The 25957-nt window shown below is 57.6% G+C and overlaps 1 protein-coding gene across 2 annotated transcripts; it reads left to right on the top strand.

Moving 5' to 3' along the window:
• Positions 1-149: 149 nt before the first annotated feature.
• On the top strand, positions 150-25428 carry LOC310712988 (microtubule-actin cross-linking factor 1, isoforms 6/7-like). 2 transcript variants are annotated; one of them, XM_083516485.1, is made up of 33 exons: positions 150-397; positions 1040-1159; positions 2024-2131; positions 2504-2722; positions 2816-3019; positions 4371-4590; positions 4884-5110; positions 5345-5467; positions 6830-6931; positions 7395-7496; positions 8868-9023; positions 9301-9456; positions 9551-9748; positions 10455-10583; positions 10964-11134; positions 12275-12430; positions 12542-12748; positions 12910-13029; positions 14861-15030; positions 15736-15895; positions 16033-16239; positions 17149-17274; positions 18015-18158; positions 18723-18911; positions 19694-19814; positions 20114-20283; positions 20719-20881; positions 21734-21888; positions 22137-22211; positions 22565-22682; positions 23634-23818; positions 24085-24280; positions 24654-25428. In XM_083516485.1, the coding sequence occupies exons 1-33, from the start codon at positions 176-178 to the stop codon at positions 24677-24679; spliced, it is 5145 nt and encodes a 1714-aa protein (XP_083372611.1). In that variant the 5' UTR covers positions 150-175; the 3' UTR covers positions 24680-25428. The 2 variants fall into 2 exon arrangements, with proteins under 2 accessions (XP_083372611.1, XP_083372612.1); XM_083516486.1 differs by lacking the exons at positions 150-397; positions 1040-1159; positions 2024-2131; positions 2504-2722 and adding an exon at positions 3739-3848 and having other exon boundaries at positions 2889-3019.
• Positions 25429-25957: the final 529 nt, after the last annotated feature.

Here is a 25957-nt window from a genome sequence, read left to right as displayed (position 1 = left end):
TTTTCTCCAGCAGCCCCAGTGGCTCCTCTGGCATCTCGGCTCCTCCAGGATTAGGTTCCTGGAAATGGGCCCTGGGCTCTCTGGTCTTGGGGCTGGGTGGGGGGTGCAGCTCCTGGGAATGAGCCGGTGCTGCTGTCCTCCCCCAGGAGAGGAAGCCCATCTGGCCCAGGAGAAGATGGACTCCCTGCGAATGAGGTTCCTCCTCGTGGGCCAGAGCAGCGCTGCCATCCTGCACCGCCTGGAGCAGACCCTGGAGGCCTCCTGCCGGCTGGGCCCCACCGAGGAGGATCTGGCCCTCTGGCTGGAGCGCTTGGAGAAGGAGCTGGCACCACAGGGGGGCCTGCCGGGGGGTGACGATGACGGGACCCGCCAGCTCAGTGCTGCAGACAGAGAGAAGGTAATGGGCACTTCGGGGAAGGAGTCATAGAACCGCAGAGTTGACCCCAAGGCTCATCCTGTCCAACTCCCTGCAATGCCATGTGAGGAGGTCACGGGCACAGAGGGCCTGTTGCCTTAAGGCAAGATATTTGGGGCAGGCCAGGAGAGCTTCCCCAGGGGGCACCTGACTTGCCCCCTCACTCTCTGCTGCTGAGCTGCCAGATCTTCCTTGGAGGAGGAGAAGGACTTCTGGAAGAGAAGAAGGACACGTCTCACCCAGTGACTTCTAGGCTGTGAAAACCCCCACTGTGGGCAGAGAAGGGAGCCACCTTGAGTCTTCTTGCCCTCTGTCCCTGCCCAGAGTGGTCTGTCTGGAATTGGAACACAAAAAAGGGAGGTATGAGGAGGTCAGGGAAACAAGGATATGAATATAAGGTATGGAAAGGTTGATTTATTATTTTTTCTTTTTTCCTTTTCTTTGTAAGTGTTTTTACTTTTTTATTCTGTATTTTTCTTGTATTTTTATTTTTGTCTTTTGTTTTTGTATTTCTTGTTTTTATGTAATTCTTTTTTCTGAAACTTTAATAAATATTATTAAAAAAAACCAAAACAGAGTGGTCTGTCTGCGCCCTCATCCTGAAGGCCCTCTCTTCTGTCTCAGTTTGAGCAGGTGCTGGGCTCCGAGATGGACAAGGTGTCCCACCTGAGCACACACCTGGAGGAGCTGGGCCAGGTGCACCTGGAAGCAGAGGCCATCCAGCAGCAGCTGGCCGATCTGAAGGTGGGTGTTTGGGGAGAGGGAGGGAGGGAGGGAGGGTTTGCTGGAAGGTCCTGCGGGGACCCTGCAGGGGCCCCCTTGGGTGCCTCTCCACAAGGCCAGCACCTATGGTGTTGTCACAATGCCTCTGGCCTTGGGAGCTGAGCAGGCCAGTGGAGCACTGGAGGGACTGAGCTCCTCATGCCCCAAACAGGCTCCTCCCCCTCCTCCCCATAGACTCTCCCTCCTTCCCTTCCTCCCTGTGGTCCCCAGCTGACTATAGAGTCAGGGGGTGGGGAGGGGTCTAACAGCCAAGCCCTCCGCCCCCATGCGGCAGCCGCTCAGGGCTTGGTGTCTCAACAAAAGAGGTTTAAAGACTGTCTCAAGGCAAATCTAAAAAAAAGTAGTACAAACACCAACAATTGGGAAACGCTGACCTGCGAGCGCTCCAAAAGGAGAATAGCCTTTACCAAAGGTGTCATGGACTTTGAAGACACTCAAACTCAGGACGCAAGGGAGAAATGTGCTAAGAGAAAGGTACGCTTGGCAAATCCACACCATGATCAACTCCCACTGTGGAAGGATGTGTGGATCCAGAATTGGCTTCCACAGTCACTTATGGATTCACTGTTAAAACCGTGTTTATGGGAGACAATCTTACTCGGCTATGAAGGAGCGCCAAAGAAGAAGAAGAAGGTGTCTCACCAGCAGTGGCCAGTCAGGGCAGGCACCTCCGCTGGGGATGGCGTCCAGGGGGAGGGAGAGGCCTGCCCTGCACACAGGAGCTCCGCCAGGCACCAAGGACCCCCCTGCTCTCCCCAGGGTCACTCTGGGGGCAGAGGGGCCTCGTGAGGCCCAGTCCTGATGGTGACTCTCCCCATCTCCCAGCTCCTGTCGGTGGAGATCTTGCACCACCACGGCCTCGTGGAACGGCTGGTGGCCATCGCTGACCCACTGCTCAGCCTCTGCCCCCCAGAAGTGCAACAGCAGCTCCAGGTGAGGCCAGTGGGGTGGGGAGGGGGAGGCTCTCTTGACGTGCAATACCCCTTTCAGCCACTGGGTGTCAGTGGAGGGGCTCCAACCCTTTTGCTTGCCTTCCAACGCCAATCCAAGGATTTTTGATACCTGCCCTTTTGCTTAAAAACAGAGGCCTGGCTAAGAGGCCTGCAAAGTCCACTTGCGTGGGGGCCTTTTTCCCTTCCCCCGGGGGCCCAAGAGCAGCACCCTCTGGCTGGCAGGTCCCTGTCACCCCCCCCCCATCAACAGGGCTGCAGAGCCTGTTCTGAGAAAGGACTGGCCATGCCCCAGGTGGGGGTGCCCTCCCTGTCCTCCAATCTGATCCCCCTTGACGCCTCGTGTGCCCCACAGCCCTTGGTCCGGCCCCTGCAGGAGCGCTCGGAGCACCTCCTGCGCCAGAGCCTGGCCTGCACCCTGCGCCTGGAGCGTGCCCAGTCTCTGCTGGCGCAGTTCACTGAAGCCCGTGAGGAGCTGTCCCCATGGCTGGAGGAGACTCAGCGGGCAGTGGAGCAGTTCTCCCCTGACGGCATCAGCTGCGAGGCCTTCCGGGAGCACCAGGAGCTGTTGCAGGTGAGGGGGGGGTTCGAGGGAGACTGGAGGGGGGCTGAGGGTGCCAGGGGAGGCCGAGGGTCCTCACCTGCTTCTCTCTCCCGGCCTGGCCAGGGTCTCCGAGAGGCCATTGCAGAGCACAAGCCCCTGATGTCCAAGCTGCAACGGCTGTCGGGGCAGCTGGCCGAGCTCAGTCCGCAGGAGGCTGCCCCCTTCCAGCAGGGCTGGCAGGCGGCGGAGGAGCAGTACGGAAGCATCCGGGAAAGGGTCCGCCAGGCGGCGGCTGTGCTGGAGGAGGCCATCCCGCGATACAGCCAGGTGAGCAGCCGGATGGTCTCTGGGGCAGCAGGCTGTTAGGATGCGTCCTGGGAGAGGGGGGCAATTGGCAGGCCCCCAGCTGGCTCCAGCCCACCAGCCGGCAGCCGGGCAAACTCTGGTTCTCGGAACAGCATCAAAACTGCGACTCAAGCCTCAGAGACCTTTAGAGACTGAGCGCGCAAGCTAGCAGAGATAAGAACTCTTTGCAACAGAAGTAGCGGACAGAGGCATATGTAAGCATATTTACAAGCATTTATTCAGCAGCAGGACAAAGGAAAAAACATGTCTTCTTCCCTTCGTGTCCAAGCAAATAGCACAGGGAAAAGCTATATACAACGGAAGTTCCCAGCAAACTGTGCTGGAAGTAAACAGGCATGTGACATACAACAACTCCACATGCCTGTTCTCAAGGTGGAATGGAACTATGCCCTAACACAGGCATGGCAGCGGTGGGGGGGTGGGAACAGACCTGGGCCAGCCACCTCCCTGCTGCTCCTGACTGGCCGGCACCTCTGGCCTCACACAGCAGCAACGTCCATCTCCGGCCAAGTGAGCACCCAAACCCAGGAAGCTGAGCTGTGAAAGTTTTTCGTTTGTTTGTTGCCTTTCCACCCCAAGGGGTCCACAGTGGGGCTTCGTGGCCAGGTGGGAGGATTCGAACCCTGCTCTGTCCCAGTCTGACACCGTCACCTCTCTCCCCCCCCCCCCAGCTAGCTTAGGTCACATTATACTTCTGAAGCAATGCAGATACAAAGGGTTTCCCCCTAAGCTAAAAAATCCACAGGGTGAGATGCGCTCGGCACAATCTCAGTCCAGTGTAAACGGACAAGTGAGTTATTTGGGCAGCAAATCGTGAGATGACTTGGATGGCTTCACCGCCTTCGTCTGCCTCCATGGTGTGCTTGGAGGGACACCCCCCCCACACACACAGGGGAGCCAGGCCTGGCATCTCTTCATGGCAGGGAGATGCCATCAACCAGCATCTCTAGTCTGGGCTGGATGAGGCCCGGAGAGGCTGGCTGGGGCTGCTACAGCCAGGCCAATGCTGTGACTCCCATTGGGACATTAGAGCGGACCCATTTTCAGCCACAAGGACCACAGGCATTCTCTTGACCCCCCTGGAGACCCACGGGTGCTCTGGGGCTGAAGGTGCTGCAGGGTCCAACTCCTGCAGGGCTCTCCCACGCATGTGCCTCAGTTTCCCCAGAGCCTCAGGTGCTGCCTGCCGGCTCCCTTCCAGCTGTGCACGGCCCAGACTTGGGGGCCCAGAACCCACTCTGGGTGGGTCAGTGGGAGGCCAGCCGGCTGCCTGTGGGGCTGGGCCAACCCTCTGCTGTGCCCCTGCTTGCAGCTGTCTGAGCGCATGGAGCTGATGGTGGAGAGCTTGGAGAGGCTGCAGAGCCGCACGAGGGACCCCCCTGCGGTGCGGGGAGACTCCGCCTGGCTCCGGGAGCAGATCCGGGAGAACGGCCTCCGGCTGGCCGAGCTGGAGAAGCTGGGAGTGGCTCTGGAGACCCTCCGCGGGCAGGGGGCTGAGCTGCTGGCCACCATGCAGGCGAGCGGAAACAGAGGTAGGCACGGCCCCTTCCCCAGCGCCAGGCGCAGAAACCCCTCTTCCAAGCAGCTGGTCCCATTGCTGTGGGGCTGGCCAGAGCCTCTGGGTCTCCTCCTTCCTGCTCCCCAGAGACCCACTGCTCACATTTAGAGGCCCTTGCCCTGAGCACCGCAGGATCGCTGTGGGTCACAAATCTGGGTGGCCTAGAGGGCATGAGTCCCTCTCCTGTTTGGGGTGGGGGAGGCCGGTTTCCTGCTGAGCCCGCCCCCAGGACCCCTCTCTTTTGGCCTTCCCCCTTCCTGCGGACAGGGATCCAGGAGCGTGTGGAGCAGCTGCTGAGCCAGTGGAAGGCGCTTTGGGAGCAGAGCGAGGAGAGGGAGGACTGGCTGCAGGGGCTGCTGGTGCTGGCTGACCGCTTCTGGCAGGGCCTCTCGGAGCTGGCCGCCACCCTGGGAGACATCCAGCAGGTGGTGCTGGAGCCGGAGGAGGCTGCCTCAGACCCCAGGGCCATCCAGGCCAGGCTCGGGGCCATGCAGGTACCAGGACATTGCTCAGCTGCTTATCCCTGAGGGATCCTGGGAACTGCTGGCAGGGGAGGCGTTCCCGTGGCCCCCGCCCACCTGCCCCGTTGGCTTTGCCCTGCGTCCGGCTCCCAGCCCCCGCCGGCAGTGATTCAGCTTTTGCCGTGCTGCAGCTTCTGTGTGCGAGGAGGCCTCCTGGGTCTGGTTTCAGAGGTGGGACCTTGACCCCATCTCCCATTCTCCCTCCAGGCCCTGCGAGAAGAGATCGACTCCCTGCAGAGCGAGCTGGACTCCCTGGGCGTCCTGGGCATGGAGCTGATGTCGTCCTGTGGAGATCTGGACAAACCAGACGTCACCAAGAGCCTAGATGATGTGAGCTGGGGAGGGACCTATCTAAGGCAGGGAAACCCCACAGGGTACAGGCAGTGTGGGCCATTTGCCAAGGGGCAGCCCCATTGCCCCAGTGTTGGCCTAGGCACATAGAAAGCTTCCTCCTCCTGAAGAGGTCCCACTGGTCCATTTCCCTCTGTGTTGCGTGCACTGACTGGCAGCTTCCCCCCAGCAAGAACTGACCCTGTGCACTCCTGAAGGGCTGCCAAGAGCAGCCTGGATGGATGAGAGAGCAAAGCTGAGCTGGACATGTGGTGGCCGCTGTAGGAGATTGCCCCCCCCCCTTCCGTAACAAGATGGATTGAGGATTAAATCTGTAGATTAGAATTTAAACCTCCTGTCCCACAGGTGTGGGAGAAATACAAAAGGTGAGCAGGCTGTGGGGCCTTTTTAGCAAAGTAAGAACCATTACATATTTTACAGCTTACTAAAATTTAGGAATTAGGAATCCCCTTTTATTGGTGGTCTGCAGTCCTTCCCCTCTTCAACCCCATTGCACGTTATGAACCACACCTTTTTAGTAAGCTAAACAGAATATTTTTTTTTTACTTACATTTCAACGCAGGCAGCAAATACAGCAAAGTAGTATGCCGAAAAATACTTCTAAGTTACAATACAGGCAACTCCCCATTTACACAAATATGGACATGACCACATATATGTGCATTGCGCTGAACCTCAAACGTCACAAAAAATGTCACAAAAAGGGGCGGAATGGGGTGTTTGCAGGCTTTTTCAATGGGTGTTCCGATGGGTGTTCTGATTATATGCAATTACATGTAAGCGTGTGGTGCCTTGGAACGGAGCCCCCATGCAAATGAGGAGTTGTGTGTAAAAGAAAGTTGATAGTCTCACAATAGGGTGTCTGGAGCCCCCAGACACACGTCTGCTTAGCAGAGAGAGAGAGAGAGAGAGAGTCTCCTCAGAGGTGGAAGGAAGAGTAAGGAATTAACTCCTTTGTTACAGAATTCCCACCCAGAGGAGGCAAAAGAGCCCGTCACACGCAGAGGGTCCTCTCTAGGAAGTTTAAGAACTCTCTGTGTACTTGCCCTCTGCTTGTCTACCAAAACATGCACTTGTCATTTGGCTGTAAAATCTACAGCCACCTCTGTACCAAATCCCAGGGGATGGGGGGGCATATTGTACCCCAGGGGTGCGAACACACAGGGCACAAGCACAAGTGGGTGCCCTTTATGGGGGGATGCATTTGGGCACAGAGTGCCAGCCTGGCATGGGGTCCCTGTGTGATGCTGGCCCACAGAATGTGAAAGAGCCTAGAGGGGCTGGCCTCCCCATACCCTGCAGCTTAACCCCCCCCCCCAAATTTCTCTCCCTCCTCTGCAGCTCTACTCTTCTTGGAACAGCCTGAGCAAGGTGTGGGGCGAACGCCAGACCCGCCTGGAGGAGCAGCTGCAGGCCTCACTCAGCTACCAGCAGACCATGGAGGTGAGGAGGGTCTTGGGCACAGGCCATGTGGTGGACCCCTGGGACAAAAACACCCACAGCCTTAATGAGGGGGATGGGGAGCAACCTGTGAGCTGGAGAGTATTCCTGACCCCCTTCCTTTGCCCCCCCCCACTGGTCTTTGAAATAACTCCTTTGGGGCAAAGGCTTTGGCCCTCACCCCATAAGCTTCTCCCCTGGCCAAGAGTCAGGTCAACAGGCTCCCTGGCTGGGCTGTTCCCACAGACTGAGGCAGAGTCGGTCTCTGGCAGGCAGCAGCTCACACCCCTCCTGGCCCAGGCAGGTGTCCTGGGGGGGGGGGACTCAGTCACCCACAGACTCAGCCACCCACAGAGGGGCTTCCGCTTGGCCCTGGAGCACCTTCATGCACACACTGCTGCTTCTGCTGTGGCTGCCAGACCTTATTCCTCTTTGGGACCCCCCGCCCCTTTCCGCACTTCCCTAGAGGCTCCTGAGCTGGCTGGAGGCGGCTGAGTTGAAGATTGCAGAGGAGTTTCTGGTCGGGGGGGACCTGGAGCTGGTCAAGCGGCAGCTTTCGGAGCTCAAGGTACGGGAGAGTGGGCTGTGTGCTCTGGACTCCTTGGTTGGAGTGTGGCAAGGCCACCTGGAAGAGTTTTACCTTTATGTTTTCTATATAACCATGTATCCTAATGATGCTTAAATCACTAAGGCTTCATTAAGGCTAGAAGTGCCTAAAATCTCAGGAGTCCAGAGTTTCTCTCTGCCCTGCTATTGTGCTTGCAGGAAACAATAAGTTTGATGTGTTGGCATTTTTTCTATAGGGAACATTCCCCAGACTGTTTCTCATGCTAGGCCAAAAATGGGGAAACGGGAAGGCGAATGCCTGCCACATAATGTAATGTTCTAGCCTGATAACAGAAAGGGGGTGTTCGGTCTTCAGCTGCCAAAGAGGTTTCTTTTCCTCTTTATTGATGAAAATTAGGGCAAAGGCCGTCGGTGATTTCTTATGCACATATATGGGGAAAGCAGAAGTCTTCTTTACGTGGGCATAGGAAGGGCTCTTGCCCCTGCTCATTGGTTTGATTTTGCTGCAGTATATGAATATGTAACGCTTAATGCTGTTTGTAATCAGGTATATATAAAGCCAAAGCCCTAGGGGCTCAGGTATCCAGGCTCTGGAAAATATTCCACTGGGTCTTGATTGCTCAGCAATAAATTTTGCTTTCTTTTTCTCCACTGCTGCGTCTGTTGATTCTTGAACACATTTTGAATGGGCAACAGGTATTCCTTATATGCTTGCAACAGTAGCTATGGGGCAGGGTGTACAGTGGGGCAGGCAGTGGAACCCTTCCCTGCACTCCATGAGCTCCCCCTTTTAAGCAGAGAGTGATTCAGGACTAGAAGGAAAATCCATCCCTGGCCAGGGCGGAGACCTGGACCGATCATCTCTTTCTCACCTGATGCTGCTGCAAAAGATGTGCTGGGCAAGTGCCCAGGGACCACCTGGGACGGTTCTCTTGAATGGATGCAGATGAGTAGGAGAGGATATATTATTTATTCATTAACCTTCCTCTTCTTGTGTGAAAATGCAAATATCTATTTCAGCTGCATTCTTAATCACCTTCCATGTGCAACTTATCTCTAGAAGCTATTAGGACAAGGCTGCCTCACCTTCTAGAACAATGATACCCAAGGATGCTTTAGGCAGACTTGGATTATCATCTCCCTGTTTTATGTTTCCCTCTTAACAAAGGAGCCAGACTGTTAAGTAAACAAGAAAATACAATGTCTACTCACATCAACTTCTTGCCAGGGGCCATCAATTTCAGTTATGGAAATCAGACATGCAATAACCCTTAAGTGTTACAAATATTCATAGTCCAGTTCAAAATGGAGATTGATCTCTGGAGGAGAGCAGAAATAAATAAATTGCTCTGTCCCCTCCCCCCCCCCCCAGGATTTCAAGCGAGAGCTATACCAGGTCAAGGTGGATGTAGAAAGCCTGCGGCACCCTGCGAGCCCCAGGGGGGCCAACATCAAGGGGCCCCCCAGCGCTCTCTGCAGCTTCCGCGACCGCTGGAACTGGCTGGAGGAGGAAATTGTGAAGCGACAGGTGAGACGGCTGGACTAGGGTGCCCAGGGGCTGAGAGATCGTTTCAGGAGAGAAACCTCCTGTGGCTGGTGGGTGGAGTTGCCCCTTTGCTTGGTCAGGTCTGGGTCTGAGAAATTGAGCAGTGGCCCAGTGGGGAACAGCTTTCCTTTCTCTCTGGTGTGCAGCTTGGCTGTCGATCTTTCCCCTCTGCTCCTGACCAAGGGCAACCTGTGCCAAGCCCAGGCCAGCCTCTGCCCCTGATGGAGGCTGCCCTGCCCCTCTCTCGTCTCCTCCTCAGCATCGCCTGGAAGCCGCCCTCCTGGGTCTGGGTCAGTTCCAGAACCAGCTGGAGGAGCTCCTGCAGTGGCTCCTTCGCACCACAGAGCAGCTGGAGGCCCCCACCGCCCTCAGCCTGGACCTGCAGAGCTGTGAGATTGAGCTGGCAAAGCACAAGGTCAGGAGGGGGCAGGGGAAGCGAGGGAGGGGGCACGGGTCCCTGACACCTTCCTGGGCAAAGCCCACTGAGCCGGCCTTCTGCACCCGGGCAGGTGCTGCGGAACGATGTCGTCTCTCGCACCCGGACCGTCCAGTCTGTGAGGGAGGCCGGGGAGGCCCTGGTGCTCTCTGGGGCAGGAGACCCAGTGGAGGGGCTCCAGGGCAGCCTCCAGCAGCTGGGCCAGCGCTGGGACTTCCTCCTGGGTGAGACGGAGAGTCGGCAGCTGGAGTTGGAGAACAACCTCAGCCAGGTAGTTCCACAGGGGAGGGGGCAGGATGCCTAGAGCTCTCTTTGCACCCGCCCTCCAGGAATGGGGGCTTTGGGGGAGAAATGTGGTCATGGTGGTCTATTTCTGTGTTTGTGTTTCCCTACCCTCTGGGTGGCGCTGTGGGTTAAACCACAGAGCCTAGGACTTGCCGATCAGAAGGTCGGCGGTTCGAATCCCTGTGATGGAGTGAGCTCCCGTCGCTTGGTCCCTGCTCCTGCCAACCTAGCAGTTCGAAAGCACGTCAAAGTGCAAATAGATAAATAGGTACCGCTCCAGCGGGAAGGTAAACGGCGTTTCCATGCACTGCTCTGGTTTGCCAGAAGCGGCTTAGTCATGCTGGCCACATGACCCGGAAGCTGTACGCCGGCTCCCTCGGCCAGTAAAGCGAGATGAGCGCCGCAACCCCAGAGTCATCTGCGACTGGACCTAATGGTCAGGGGTTCCTTTACCTTTACCCTCTGCTGTTTTTTTGGGGGGTGTCATCCCAAATCCCCTAAGGGAGACACAGGGGAAAGGGAACCCCCCCCCCAGTCTCCCCATCACTGGGCTGTGGGGACTCTGCCTTTCCAAAGGTCCACCCAGCGGGGTTTGGAGTCTTCCTCCAATAAGGAAGACTCAGTCTCTGTGACAGGAGAACCACCCTCTGAGGGGCTCAGCTTGGCTTGCTCAGGGCTTCTTCCGCCTGCAGGTGCAGGATCTGACCTTGGAGATCACAGAGCTTCTCCGGTGGCTGGAACACGTGGAGCTCCAGCTCTTTTTCTCCAAGCCCGGCTGGGATCACCCAGAGACCACCAAGGACAAGCTGGCAGCACATCTGGTGAGTCCCTTCTGTAATACTACCACTACTATTTATTTAAATTCCGCCTATCTGACTGGGTTTCCCCAGCCACTCTGGACGGTTTACAGCGTATATAAAAACACAATTAAACATCAAACATTATGTAGGAGATGGATTGAGAGTTATATCTGTATATTACAATTTAAACCTCCTATTACAGGTGTGTGGGAGAAATGCAAAGAGTAAGTGGCTTGCAAAGCCTATTTAGCAGAGTAAAACACATATATTTCACAGGAACAAGGCAGTTGCACCTTTTTATCCCTTTTCCTTGTGGTCTCCTGCCCTGCCACCGCAGATACTCACCCCCCCCACACGCCCCACATGCCCAGCCCCTCACATCTGCCCTTCCCTTCTGGCAGGAGTTGTGCCGAGAGATGGAGTCCAAGCAGCAGACGTACCACAGCGTCCGGGAGCAGCTCCAGCGCCTGCTGGCCACTAGCCACCCCCCGCGGGCTTCCAGCATGGAGCACAGCCTGAGCATCCTAGAGCAGAAGTGGGCCAGCGTTGCCAGCCTGGTGCAGGAGCGGAAGGTGAGTGGCGCTGGGATGAGGCCCAGGGCTGGTTGGCTCCTGGATTTTGTTGCAATACTCTTTTAATTTGTATGCTGCCTTTCAAATTGGGCCAAATTCAGTTTGCTGGTTTTGACCTCTAAAGCATTAAGTGACCGAAGACCGCAGTTCCTCAGGGACCACCTCTTCCCACATGAACCGATCCTGACCCTGCAGTCATCATTGGAGGCCCTTTTTTTGTGTGTTCCTCTGCTTGAGGTCTGTAGGGTGGCAACAGGAGAAGGGGCCTTTTCAGCAGTGACCCCCCCCCCCCGCCTGTGGGATGCTCTCCCAGGGGCCTCGCCTGGCAGCTTCATTGCCTGTCTTTAGGTGCCAGGCAAAAACATTCCTCTTCGCCCAGGCCTTTCTCTAATTCAGCCTTTCTCCACCTGTGGGTCCCCAGATGTTGTTGGACTACAACTCCCATCACCCCCAGCTAGCAAGGCCAGAGTTCAGGGATGATGGGAGTTGTAGTCCAACAACATCTGGGGACCCACAGGTGGAGAACCGCTGCGTCAAATCAAACAGTCTATGGCCTTTTGAACTGGGGGGGGGGATTGTTTTTGTTTGTTGCTCTGGTCTGCATTTTTTTGTTTTTGTATTGCAAACTGCCTTGTGATCCTGCCTTGTGATCCTCAGTTAAAGGGGGGCATAGAAATTTAATAAATAATACATTGCTACACACGAGGCTGTGTACCAGCAGGGGAAAAAACAAAATATGCAACAAAGATCACATGTCCTGTAACAATCTGATCCAATGAAAGAAAGTCATAATAAAAAAATGTGGCTTTAAACTAAACCGCGTGCATCCAATAAAGTAATGTTCAACAATCCATTGGAACACAATTACATTCACTCTCAAAATAGCAGCAAATAAGCTTTGTGCAGTGGCAGTAGCGTAGCCAATGAGGTTAATCCGAGGCGCGATTATTGCTAATTATAATAATAAAAAAAATAGCAGCAAATAATAATTAAACAGAAATTCGCTCTCAACAATTATGATAAACCATTCCTAAGGTAGATAAATAACGGCAAGCCACAATACATAAAAAGCCACGTAAAAGTATAGAGTCGAGCAGAACTTGCGGCATGTTTTCTTGAGCAACTAGTCCTCGCCCCCAGGAGCAGCTCAGCGAAGGGCTGACGGTCAGCACCGAGTTCCACTCCACGGCCCAGGAGCTGCTGCAGTGGGTGGGGAGGACGGAAGAGGCCCTGGCGGGGCTGCCCCCTCCCAGCTACGTCCTGGAAACCCTCACCAGCCAGATCCAGGAGCAGAAGGTGAGCTGGCCTGAGACCCCGGGGCGGGCAGTCCGGGTGGGAGGCGCCCTCTCCTCTGGGCGCAGGGCCAGGGTGCCCAGCTGCCCCACTTCCCCCCTCCTCCCCCCGCAGGCCCTGGCCAAGGAGACCCAGGCGCAGAGCGAGAAGCTGGCCGGCCTGGAGGCGGTGGCCATGCGCATGAAGGGCTTCAGCCGGAAGCAGGACTGCGGCCTCATCCACAGCCTGGTGCTGACCGCCAAGGAGCGGCTGGCCAAGGTGGCGCAGCAAGTAGGCGAGAGGGGCGGCCAGCTGGAGGAGGCACGCAAGCGCACCAAGCAGGTATGGCGCCCTTTGCGGAGCCTCCTGTCTCTCTGGGGGGGGCAGAGGGGGGAAGCCCCAGCCCGGGCGCTGCTGAGATGCAGGCGGGTGGGAGGGTGGGCTCCTGGGGGGGGGTGCATGAGGGGGACTTGACCGCAGCCCCCTCCCCCCCTGGCCTGCAGTTCAGCGAGTCTTGGCAGCTGCTCCTGGACTGGCTGGAAGAGGTGCAGCCTGACCTGGAGGGGACCAGCAATGCCGCCGTCAGCCAGGAAGAGATCAAGAGCCTCCTGGAGGAACACAAGGTGAGCAAGGGGTGTGGGTGTGGGTGTCCCTTGGAGGCCTCTCGGGATCCTCCTGACCACAGAGTTGGGAGGGACCCCTAAGGGTCATCTAGGCCAACCCCCTGCAGTGCAGGGATCACAACTACTGGCAGCTCCCCGTCTGTGCAGGGGTTGCATTCCGGGTCATTGTGAACTTGCATGAAATCTCATAGCTTTGGATCACCCATTTTTCAATATGATTGGAAAAGCCTGCAAACACCCTGTTCTGCCCCCATCCTGCCCCCTTTTGTGACTTTTTGGCTCACTTTAGAGTCGCACACATATCCCTGCTTATAAAGCTTCCCTGGCAGGTAGCCCCCCCCCCAACCTCTGCTTGATTCCCCGGGTCTTGGGCTGCCCCCCCCCCTTCGCTGCCCAGCCAGACGCTCGTTGCCTCTCCCCTTTTGGCTACAAAATGTAGGCCAGGGTGGCGGCTGTGCATCATGGCTGCCCCACACCAAGGGCGCAATCATTGCCTCTTGGCTCAGGCAGGGGGTTCCCCTTGCCCGGCGTCCTGGGCTCCTGTCGGGAGGAGGGCTGGGCGATGTCAGGTTTCCAAACATTGTGACCTGGCGATACATTGCGTTGTTCAAGACTCTGCTTCCCACCACAGCACTGTGAGGCGTTGGGGTCCTCACCACGCCAGGGAGGAAGCAGCTCTGCCCTCCCCAGCTAAGGGGCCCCCAATGCTTCTTTGGCTTGCGCACGAGCAGCAGACGGATTGGGGGTGCTCAGCTGGGGAGCATGAAGCTTCCTGCCTCCCCGCTAAGGGAGCTCCGATGCCTCTCTGGTTTGCAAGGGAGCTGGAGAAGCATTGGGGCTCCCTCAGCTGAGGGCAGGAGGACTTTTACGGAGCCCCCGCCCCCCCTGCTGGCTCACACAAGACAGCCATGGGCTGGAGGCTCCCTTAACTGCTTGGCTGACAGGAGCAGCAACCGTGCGCCCCTCAGCAGAGCCGTTTTATGGAGCCCCCACCCGGCCGCCAGCTCATGCAAGCCATTGGCAGTTTGGAGGCTCCTTAAAGCTGCCTGGCTGAGACAAGGGCAGCCATGCGCTCCTCCGCCAAGCTGCTTAAAGAAGCAGAGGGAGGAACAAGCTATCTTGGCGCCTCCCGGGTGCAGCCTGCTTGTGCCAGGATGAGGGCAGAGTGGGGTGGCGGCTTCACTCAGCAGGACAGTGGTACCTCGGGTTAAGTACTTAATTCGTTCTGGAGGTCCGTTCTTAACCTGAAACTGTTCTTAACCTGAAGCACCACTTTAGCTAATGGGGCCTCCTGCTGCCGCTGCGCCGCTGGAGCACGATTTCTGTTCTTATCCTGAAGCAAAGTTCTTAACCTGAAGCACTATTTCTGGGTTAGCAGAGTCTGTAACCTGAAGCATATGTAACCCGAGGTACCACTGTATATCACTGGTGAAACTGCTGCCACTCCTGAGTCCCTCTGCCACCAGTGGCCACTGGAAAGGAATCAAGAGCGGTGGCGCTTTCACCCAAGAGTGAAGCCCCCATCACGGTCTGCCCCTCAGACCTGTCCTGGGCGATATAGTGATACATTGCCCAGGCCTAGTCAGGAGCGGGAAGGGAGCCTGGCCGGACTCATGTCAAAACCCACCTTGGCCCCAACTGTCCTTGGGAGCAGTTGTGGTCCACCTCGCAGGAGTGGACTCATGAAGCCATATCTACTCTCCTGGTCAAGGAGTTACCTTCCCATTGGCATTTCAAGGAGCAACAAGGGGTCTTTTTCAAGGAGGGGTGTGCTCTGTGTCCCTCCCTGCTCTCCTGACTGGGCCCTTTGCCCTCCCTTGCCCCCCTGCAGGAGTTCCAGAAGGGGCTGCGTGCCAAGCGCCCGGTCTACGAGGCCACCTTGCGGAGTGGGCGCCTTCTCCGGGAGAAGGCCCTCCTGCCTGACGACACCCAAACCCTGGAGGAGATGCTGGGGGAGCTGAGGGGCCAGTGGGAGGCCGTCTGTGGCCGGGCGGCTGAGAGGTGGGTATGCATTTGGGGGTGGAGGTGGGGCTTTGGGCCAGACAGAGGAGCAGTTATGATGGCCAAGGATGCTTTAGGCAGACTTGGATTATCTTCTCCTTGTTTTATGTTTCCCTCTAAACAAAGAAATCACTTTCACACGGTTTAGTAAAGGAGAAAACACAAGCTTTACTCACATCAAAAGCCTTGCCAGGTTCAACGCTTACAGTGATGAAAATCAGGCAGACAATGATCCTTAAAAGTTATGAAAGTCCACAGTCCAATTCTAAATGGTGTTCTTTGTCTGGTGGAGAGCTTACTGATATCCTACCCCATCGCAGGCAAGAAGAAGAGTGAGCTGTGACAGGAAGATTACATTCTCTGTTGTTCTCTCTCCCACCACAAACGTTAGAGGCTATGACATCATACAGTCCCCTTCTTGTGAATCTCCTGCAATCATGCATTTGTGATTGGGCTGCTGATCAAACCTCCCATGTTAAATGACTGGTTCATCTCGCTCAGTATTGTTGGCGCTGGCAGGCAGCCATAGCTCTCCAGGTTTTGAGTCTGGGGTCTCTCCAAGCCCTACATGGAGCTGCTCCCATTGGAAATGGAACCTGAGGCCTTCTGCATGGAAAGTGGTGGGGGGCCTCCCCTCACCCACCCCCTTCCCACTGGCCAGAATCTGCTGGCCCCTTGACCTGGGGCCGCCTTTCTCTTTTCCAGGCAGCACAAGCTGGAGGAAGGTCTGCTCTTCTCAGGCCGCTTCACAGACGCCCTGCAGACCCTCATGGACTGGCTGTACCGGGCTGAGCCCCAGCTGGCCGAGGAGACCCCCGTGGGTGGGGACAGGGACCTGGTCAGTGCCCTCATGGACAAGCACAAGGTCTGTGGAGGGTCTGCAGCGGAGTCGCTCCACTTTGGGCCGGGGGCACAGGCATGCCTAGACCCCTTGGTGGGGTGGTGGGCTTGCAGTGTCCAGGAGCAGCCGCTGGATGTGCCTGCCCCACGCTCCCTCCGCAGGTCTTCCAGAAGGAGCTGGGCCAGAGAGCCAGTTGCATCAAGGCACTGAGGCGCTCCCTGCGGGATCTGATGCGCAGCAGCAGCAGCGGTGGCGCCGGAGACTCCCAGTGGCTCCAGAGCCAGGTGGAGGAGCTCAGCCACCGCTGGGAGATCGTCTGCCAACTCTCCGTCTCCAAGCAGGACCGGCTGGAGGCTGCCCTGCGGCAGGCAAGTGGGGCGAGCTGAGGGGGCAAGAGGAGGACGAGGGGGGCTCTGGTGAGCCATGAAGCCATGGCAGGCGGGCAGGAGATGGGCAAAGTGGGTCCTGGGCTGCTGCCTCAGGCCCAGGCTGCTTGGCGTGGGCTGGGTTGTTCCCCAAGGTCAGGAGCAGGCTACCTGGGCCCACACCAAGCCCCCTTACTCTGGAGGGTGTGGGCTGCTGGCTCAGAGCTGCTCTCGCTTAGCCACCTTTCAAGAGCAGGGAGGGAAGGAGCTCTTGGGGTTGTGAGACCTGGCAAAGGATTCTGGGCAAGGCGAGGTCTCTGCCTCCCTGGGGCTCCGTCTTGCTCAGGCAGCCCAATCGCTCTCCGGCCGGCCTCTGGTTCAGACCAGCCAGGATCGAAGGCTCAGGGAGGGCCAGGATCCGCAGAGTCTCAGAGGCTGGTAGGCACTTGCATGGCAGAGAAGGTTTTTTTGTTGACAAAACAAAGCAGAAACACAGAAATTTGAGAAAAACAAAGCTACAGCTGAGAATGAACTGGACATTGGTTTTGTGGGAGAATTGGTTCTCAGGACCCTCAGATGTAAAGCGCTTGGAAGGGGCCACTGAGGGAGGGGTACTGGAGAAGCCGCAGCTTCAGAGTCCTCCCCCTGGTCAGGCCTGGGAAGCCACCCCAGGATCTTTTGGGGAAGGGGGTGGTGAACCCTTCTCTGCTCTCAGTCACCATTCTGGCTGCTCCCAATGGCTCCCCCCTTGCTTCTCTACTGCCCCATGCACCCCTGCCTTTGCTGGGACACCCACTCCTCTATGCAGGCATGGTGGCTGGGTGGGGCTGGAGGAGCTTTTCCTGGGGGGGGGGCACCAGCCCTGCCCAGGTGGGTCTCCCCGCTGTGATGCCAACCTCTTCTTCATTCCAGGCCGAGGAGTTCCATGCCCTGGTGAACTCCTTCCTGGGGCGCCTGACGGAGCTGGAGAAGTCCATCAAGTTTGGTGCCCTTCCGTCAGAGGAGGCCGCTGTGCAGGAGTGCCAGAGCCAGCTGCAGGTGGGCAGCCCGGGGGGGGGGAGACAGCCCCTTCCCCACCCCTTTTCCTTGGATGGAATTGGATGAATAGGAGGGAATATTTATTAGTAACAATCCTTCCTCTTGAGAAAGCAAACATCGATTTCAGCACTATCCGTGCACAGTTTATCTCTAGAAGCTGTTGGGACAAGGCTGCATAACCTTCTAGAGCAATTATGTTACCCAAGGATGCTTTAGGCAGATTTGGATTATTTTCTCCCCGTTTTATGTTTCCCTCTTAACAAAGAAATCACCCTCAGACTGTTTAATAAATAAGAAAATACATTTACTCACATCAAAGTCTTGCCAGGATTCTACAGATTTACTTACATCAAAGTCTTGCCAGGATTCTGCGGGTACAGTGATGAAAATCAGGCAGGCAATAATCCTTAAATGCTACAAAAAAAACCATAGTCTGGTTCAAAATGGAGAGAGCAAAGAAACGTCTTCCCCCATTGCAGATAGAAAAAAGAATGTGTAGCGCCAGGAAGAAGCAAAGATTAAGTCTCCATTGTTCTCCTTCCCACTACAAAGGTTTAGAGGATTTGACATCACAGAGTTCCCTGTTTGTGACTCTCCAGCCATCATTCAATCTGTGATTTGGCTGCAGAGCCTCCCACAGAAACAGGCCCCGTCCCTCCATGCCCAGAGGAGGAGCCTGTGCCAGGTTGCACCCACCCGCTGGCTGGATGGCGCTGAGCGCCCCTCCCCTCTGCTTGCAGGATCTGAGGCAGAGCCTCCAGTGCCAGCAGCTGCAGCTGGAGTGCATCAGCTCCCTGGGGGAGGAGATCCTCAGCACCTCCCACCCGGACTCCGTCATCACCATCCGGTCGTGGGTCACCGTGGCCAGGAGTCGCTTCGAGGAGGTGAGGGTGGTGCCCGCAGGGCGAGGGCAGAGGGGGTGTGCGAGCCAATGTGATGCAGTGGTTGGAGTGTCAGACTAGGACCTGGGAGAGACCGGGGCTCAAATTCTCCCACTCGGTCATTAAGCTGTCACTGGGTGTGACCTTGGGGGACAGTGCATACCCCTCACTCTCCCTTACCTGCCTCACAGGGTCATTGTGAGAATTAAATGTTGGCCGGGGGGGGGGTGGAACCATGTAGTTCACCTTCCGCTCCTGGGAGAAAAAGGTGCCAGTCAAAAGCAATGAATGAATGAGATAAGGGTAGAGGAGGGGTGGCAGCTTCCAGCCGCAGCACTGAATTGGGGCAGAAAGAGGCAGCCTTGGGGCTACGGACATGCAACCAGTCCCAGCTGCTGGGGGGCAGGGGGTGTCTCTTCAAAACCTCCCTGAAAGGGGGCCTGGCTTGCGCTGTGCCACCTCCCAGGGGAGGAGAGGGGAGGCTAAGGGAGGCAGGCCCAGGCTGAGTGCCAGTCCCCCCCTGCCTGCCCCGGGACCCCCTGGCGCCAGCCCCTCTGTGTCCCGCAGGTGCTGAGCTGGGCCCAGCAGCAGGAGGAGCGGCTGCAGGTGCAGGCGGCCTCTCTGGCCACGGAGCGGGAGGAAGTGGCGCGGCTCATGGACTGGATCACGGCCGCTGAGGAGGCCCTGAGCCTCCGGGACGAGGAGCCCCTCCCAGAGGATGCGGAGCAGCTGGAGGAGCTCAGCGCCCAGCATGGGGTAACTGGCCCGCCTTGGCTTTGTGGCCTTGAATGCCTGTGGGCATCACTGGCTGGGAATCCCTGAGGGAGATGGAATGAGGATGAGCCTGGCAAATTAAAATTTAAACCTCCTGTCCCATGTGTGGGTGAGAAGAATGAGAGTAAACAGGTTGTGAAGCCCTTTTTTGGCAGAGTAAAAACTCTTTTGCCACTTACTGGAAGCTAGGAATTAGTCGATTATACCTTTTATCCCAATATATTTGTGGTCTGCCTACCTTTCCCCTCTGTCTCCGCTGTGAAGAACGACCCACACATTTGAGTACAAACAAAAAGGTTTACTTACATTTCAATGCAGGCAGCAAATACTTTAAAGTAGGTAGCAGGTAAAATACGTCTTAGTTACAAAATGCAAAATCCGTTTCTGAAATGAGCCCAGGCGTGTGCGGCTGCTCACATCGCTTGCTTGAGGGAAGAGGGAGACTGAGGCAAAGAGGAAGCGGAAAAGACGGAAATCCTTTGTCCCATTTCCTGTCACAGGGTGTAGGGCGTGTGACGTCACACAGACCTGTCTTCTCTAGGAATATAGGAACTCTTTGAGGCTCATATGGCAAATGTAATTGTCATTTGGACTGTCGATTTCCCCACCATCTCAGGGGGAGGGGGCTAACTCCACCCCCACTCCTGCAGGAGGGAGACACAAAGAACTGAGGCAGCTGGATGTGGAACCAGCCTCCCTGTGGCCCCACCTTGCAGGGAGGAGCAGCTGCCCTTTCCCTCCCCTCTCTCGTTCTCCCCCCCCAGGTGTTCATGGAGGAGCTGACCCACAAGCAGCCAGATGTGGAGAGGGTCACCAAGAGCTGCAAGCGCAAGACCGCCCCTGAGGCGGGGGGGATGGCCCCTGGCTCCCGCAAGCTGCCTTCCCGTAAGTGCCCCTCCCTCAAAGCCAATGGGTGTCCCTGGAAAGAGGCTTGCATGCTGCCTCCTCCACAAATTGGCCCAATGCTCTTTTCAAGGCATCCAAGGGAGTGGCCATTGCTGCTTCCTGCAGGGAGTTCCACAGATTAACGCTGATCAGTGCGAATAAGTCCTTCCTTTTATGTTCACTGAGTCTTCCAACACTCAGCTCCACTGGATGGAAGAGAGGGAGGAAGAGAATTTGGGGGCTGGGCTGAGGGCTGGGGGGGTCACTGCTCCACCGCCAGGCACACTCCTCTCTTGCAGGGCGGCGCAGCGCCAGGAAGCTCTCCCCCAGGGCTCGGCCTGTGCCCCTCGAGGACCTGGTGCCCCAGAGCCCCCTCCTGGCCCAGCTGGTGCAGCGCTGGCAGCAGCTCTGGCTCTTAGCCCTCGACCGCCAGTACCGGCTCCAGAACGCCCAGCAGCGCCAGCGAGAGGTAAGGGGTGGGGGCACTGGAATGAGGGGCAGCGGGGAGCCCACGGTCCTGGCTCCGCGTGGCCGGGAGAGAAAGAGGCAGTCGAGGGTGGGCCTTGAGTAGGGCGGATGTCTGGGGGGTGCTCTCCAATGAACCCCTTGATGTGGGCCCCTGGAGAAATGAGGGGGTCCCTCTAGCACCTTGAACCCTAAGCCCCAGCCTGAAGCCCCTTGCAGGGTAAGAGGCCTCCTACCCTCCTGACCTCACCTGGGTTGGGCAGCTGCTTAGGGGCCCCTCATGGGGGGGAAGCTGGGTGAGATGGGCCCCTTTGGACAGGATCCAGCTGCAGCCAGGCCCATCCTCTGCTGCTGTCCCCCTCCTTCCCATGGGTGGGGACATGGATGGGGAGCGGGGGGCCTGGCCCCATCCCAGCAGCCCCATCTTTCTCTCTCTCAGCTGGAGGAGTTTGCCCACTTTGACTTCTCGGTCTGGCGAAAGCGGTACATGCAGTGGATCAGCCAGATGAAATCTCGCATCCTGGACGTCTTCCGGGGCATTGACCGGGACCAGGACGGGCGCATCACCCAGCAGGAGTTCATCGAGAGCGTCCTCTCCTCCAGTGAGTGCAGCAGGGCCAGGTGCCCAGGAAGGGGCAGGAGTGGGGGCTCCCCAGTGTCATGGACCGGCTGGATGCATAGGAGTGGGGCGAGGTGCCAGCTGGGGAACGCCCAGGGGAAGAAGGCTCAGAGCCCGGGAATTGGTGGTGGGACAAGGATGCCTGGTCAGAGGGAGCAGACTGGGAGCAGGAGGCGTTGGAGGCTGAAGAGGGAACAGGGCTTAGTGAGCAGGAAGAGGCTGTGGCAGAGAGCAGTCCAGAAGCAGAGGCAGGAGAGGAGGGGAGACCGGCTGCTGAAGAGTCCAGGGGGTCCCTCCCTCCTGCTGCAACCAGCTCCCCTCTCCGCTGGTCTCCCAGAACATGCAGAGAAACGGAAAGGGCAGAAGAGCTGCCACGGTCTCCGCTTGGAGAGGAGGGGACTTTGGCAGCTGTGGGAAGGCGGGGGTCCTCAGTCCTTGCAACTGCCTTATTGGGGCAAGGCCTGCTGGGGAAAGTTGCTGGGATCACTGGGCCTGAGCTGTTTTGGTTCCTTTGAATAAAGAGTTAACTGCACTGGTACCTGACCCCCAACTGCTTTGGGACCATTCACTTTGCCAGACCCCCAACTCAGCACACTTGGGGACATGGCAGGACTAGGAGGGGGATGTGGAGAGGAGACCCCTCCTCTCTGGCAGCAGCTGCTCTTTCTGATCCACCTCCTTCCTTAGCCAGATGTGCCCTGTGGGCTGCCCTCCACATTCCAGGCTCGCCATGCTTTCTTGGTGGCAGTTCCCTGGCTTGTGGGGCTCTCCGTGTGGCAGGTGGGGCCCAAGTGCCCGACTAGCCCCCAGCCCCACCCTCTCTTTCCCTCCCCAGAATTCCCCACCAACCCACTGGAGATGAGCGCTGTGGCCAACATCTTTGACCTGAACAGAGATGGCTTCATTGACTACTATGAATTTGTGAGCGCTCTGCACCCCAGTCGGGACATCCTGCGCAGGGCGGCTGATGCGGACCAGATCCAGGACGAGGTACGGCCTCGGAAGCAGCACCCGCCACTCGGTTGCAAAAAAGCATTAAGATGCAACTGTCAGAGGACGTTGCAAAGAGGAATCTTATCTGAGGGCAGGGGGTTGGGTGTCCCCCAGCCAGGGAGGCAGATGCAACCCCCCCCCACTCGGCCTGCCCTTAGGCCTGTCCCCCCTAGCCAGCCCCTGACCCTCACCTCCTCCTTCTCTGAAAAGACACCCTCCCCCCACCGCTTCCATTTGTTTCCCAGGTGAACAGGCAGGTGGCTCAGTGCAACTGTGAGAAGCGTTTCCAGGTGGAACAGATCAGTGCCAACCGGTACAGAGTAAGTGCTTGGCCACGAGCCCCCTAGCCCCCCCTGGACAGGGGCCTGCTGGGCTTCTGGAGAGCAGGGGTCACTGTGCACTGCTGCATTGCAGGGGGCTGGACTAGAAGCCCCCTGGGGTTCTGTGGCTCTAGGATTCTCCATCCAGCACCCAGAGGAGTGGGCGCCCACCAGGTAGCCTCCAGCAAAGTCCCGCCAGGCCTGGGAGCAGCCAGGCAGAGGGACTCGGATGGTTGGGGCTGAAAGCTGAACCGCTTGTCAGAAGGAAACCCCCCAAGGAAACCCCTCCTTGATGGAGAGGGGTCTTTCTCTCCTCTGGCACCTCTAGCTCACTGCTCCCCCCCCCATTGCAGTTTGGGGAGTCACAGCAGCTGCGCATGGTCCGCATCCTGCGGAGCACCCTGATGGTGCGCGTGGGCGGAGGCTGGATCGCCCTGGATGAGTTCCTGGTGAAGAACGACCCTTGCAGAGGTGAGGGGCTGGGGGTGGCAGTGGGAGGGGGGCCTTTCTTCCATGGGCACCTCCTGGGCCTTCTAGGCAGGCTCAGTTGGGGGGGGCAATAGGGGGCTCTGCTTCTCCCTCTGTGGGTCAGCAGGAGGCAGAGGAGGCATGTGGGAAATGGATTGTGTCGATTAAAATGTAAATCCATTTGTGTGGGCGACATACAAAAAGTAGGGGGCTGCCAAGCCTTTTTAGCAACATAAAAGGCTTATACATTCTGCAGCTTACTAAGGAATGAGGCAGTTACACCTTTTTATCCCTTTTATTTGTGGTCTCCTGGCCTCCCGCTCTTCACCTCCGTTGCAGAGAATGAACCACATGTTTTTAGTAAGATAAACAAAGAAAGGTTTACTTACATTTCAATGCAGGCAGCATATACAATACAGGAAAGAAAACTTCTCAGGTACAAAATACAAAAATTGCCTTCGATTTAGGCTGTGGGTGTCCAGAGTCCCCAGACACACATCTGGTCAGTTTGGAAGCATGATGGAGAGAGAGTCTCCTCAAAGGCAGCAGGAAGTATAAAAGTTTATCTCCTTTGTTACAGAATTTCTGCCCAGAGGAGGCAAGAAGTGGCCACCCAGAGGGTCCTCTCTAGGAAGTCTAAGAACCCTCTGTGTGCTCACCTGGGCTTGTCTGCCAAAACATGCATTTGTGATTTGGCTGCGAACCCAACAGCTTTCAGGGACGATGTGGACACCCCACCTTGTTTAGGGTGCTACCTCTGGGCCCTGAGGGTGGAGGAGCCCCTCTCACGGTGGTGTCATGTGGGAGCTCCCTGGGCGCAGAGACCCGGCCCTGGACACTGTGCGCCTCATCCTGCTGGAGCTGGGGACCAGCTGAGCACCCAGCTGGCCCCTCTTTGCCATCCTTGGCCTGGAAGCGGCACCCTCCCCGCGCTCACCTCTTCTCCTCTCCCAGTGAAGGGAAGGACGAACCTCAAGATCAACGAGAAATACCTGACGCCGGGCCCTGCGGGGGGCAAAGGGAGCAGCTCTCAGTCTGTAGCCCCCGCCTCCAAGGCGCTGTCTCCCCCCAGCCGCTCCAATTCCAGTCTCAGCCTCTACAGCAGTGCTTCAGCCCCCAGCAGCCCCCTCACCAGGAAGGTAAGGGGGGAGAACCTCAGGGTGGGATAGAGGAGGGGGGAATATTGCACCAAATCCTCTAGCCTGTCCCCACAAACACCTGGCTGGGGGGCATCCTTCCTCCCTCCCTTGTCAGGCTGGAGGCGCTTTGCTCTGGGGAGTCAGAGAGTGGCACCTCCGTCCCCGCCCTGCTCTCCTGGAAAGGCTCCCTTGTCTGGGGCTGACACCCCCAGAGGGCAGAGGGGCTGCCCCAGCACCTGCCCTCACTGTCTCCCCCCCCCTTGCAGTCTGTCCTGCGCAGGACACGCTCCGGGGATCGGTGCCTCCACTCCCGCAGCTCTCTGGTGATGGACGGGGCGGAGCTGACCTTTGCTAGAGGAGGAGGAGCCTCTGAGGATGGAGGAGGAGCCTCTGAGGATGGAGGAGGAGCCTCTGAGGATGGGGGAGGAGCCAGGGCAGAGCCTGAGGCTGAGCCCCCTCCAGGTGAGGAAGGAGGGCGAGGGGGGCAGGGTCTTCTCTCTAGACTAGAGGAAGCTGTTGAGCAACCCCGTCACCCCCGTCACCTGGGGTAACTCAGAGGAGGCCCACTCCCCGAGGGGCAGGTTGACCCAGTTGCTCCCCCTCCACAAACTGAATTTAGCCCCACACCTGAATGCCGTGCCCCCTACTCCCCCCCCCGTCTCCCATTCCAAGGGCTGGGTGTACAGGGGCCTTTGCTCTGGGCGGCTGGGTGCAGTTGCCCTGGAGGATTTCTGGGAAGGGGTCTCCAAGGGCCATCTAGTCTAACCCCTTGCGATGCAGGAGTCACCACTGAAGTGTCCCTGACAGAGCTTTCCTCTTTGCCTCTCCTCCTCAGAGCCCCCTGGAGGCCCCCCGCCCTGAAGGACGCAGCCTCTGCGGAAAAGACGGGCCGTCCGTCCTAACCACTGTGGCGCCCGGAGCCAGTCGGGGCAGGGCCCCCCCACGGGAGACGGGCTCAGAGGCTCCACCAAGCAGCTCTGCCGCTCCCACCCCCAGAGGGCGCAAACTGGTGGCCAGCATCAACCCGCTTGGCCAGGCTGGAGGCTGAGCAGGTGGCAGAGCCCACCTCACCCCATGCCCACCCCCTCCTTCAGTGCCCGGCTCCTTTACCCCCATCCATCCTCCAGAGCAAGGCACCCAGATCCCCCCCAATTATATGCAAATGCCTTTGTGGGAGGGGGCCTTCCCCAGTCCTTCCCCACCCCTTGCCCTGTTCCCTGCAACCCCCCCCTCCAGACAGCCTCACCCTTGGCCCTCCCTGCTCCTCACCTGGTTCTTCAGCACCCACCTCAGTCCCTGTGGGGGGGGCAGCCCTGCCCCAGGTGGGATGTTTGGCATCTGCTCTGCCCACCTGCAGTGCCCAGGTGGGCACCCCCCGGATGGTCCCACAGCAGGTTCTTGGGGTGAGGAAGGCCTCCTCCCTGTGGTGCTAAGCCCGTCTCCTGCCAGCCCTGGGGGGGGGGTTCCTTGCCTGGAGTGCCCCCCCTTCCCTCCCTCCCTCCCTCCCTCCCTCTTCCCCTGGAGCATGCCTGCTTGCCAGGCTGAATATTCGCCTGTCATGGTTGTGGATGTGCTCAGCGAGGGACAATAAAGACCAGGGTTTCTCTAGACGCCTCTCGTTCGCTCCGGTGCTGGCTCTGACTGCCTGCCAAAAGAGGCTCTGCTTGCCTTTGGGGCAGTGGGGGTGGCCGGGGGCTCCTTGGGATTGAAAACAGGGGGCGGGGGAAGGGAAAGCTCCCCGCCTTTTGAAAACGGAAAAATGGACTGGTCCAGATGGGGCCCAGCTGAGAGTCCGTGGAGAACACAGACCACAGAATTGTAGAGTTGCATGGGACCCCCAAGGGCCATCCAGTCCACCCCTGCAATTCAGGAATGGCTGAGAGATCATCATCCAGCCTCTGTTGAAAAACCTCCCATGAAGGAGATTCTGCCACCTTCCTCCAAGGTCACTCATTCCACCGCTGAGCAGCACCGACCCTCAGGAAGTTCTTCCTAATGTTTAGTCAGAATCTTGGACTTGGACTTGGAATTGATCAATAAGTTGAACCTATTTCTCTGTCACTTTTCATTCAAATGAGCCCCAAAGTGACTTACAAACAACAAATAGCAATAGCAGGATAGAACATCACCACAAACACA

This window comes from Podarcis liolepis, assembly GCF_965112155.1.
Source record: "Podarcis liolepis genome assembly, chromosome: 8".
Lineage (NCBI taxonomy): Eukaryota > Metazoa > Chordata > Lepidosauria > Squamata > Lacertidae > Podarcis > Podarcis liolepis.
The sequence above is the reverse complement of the archived record's forward strand: the minus strand, read 5'-3'. Positions and strand labels throughout refer to the sequence as shown.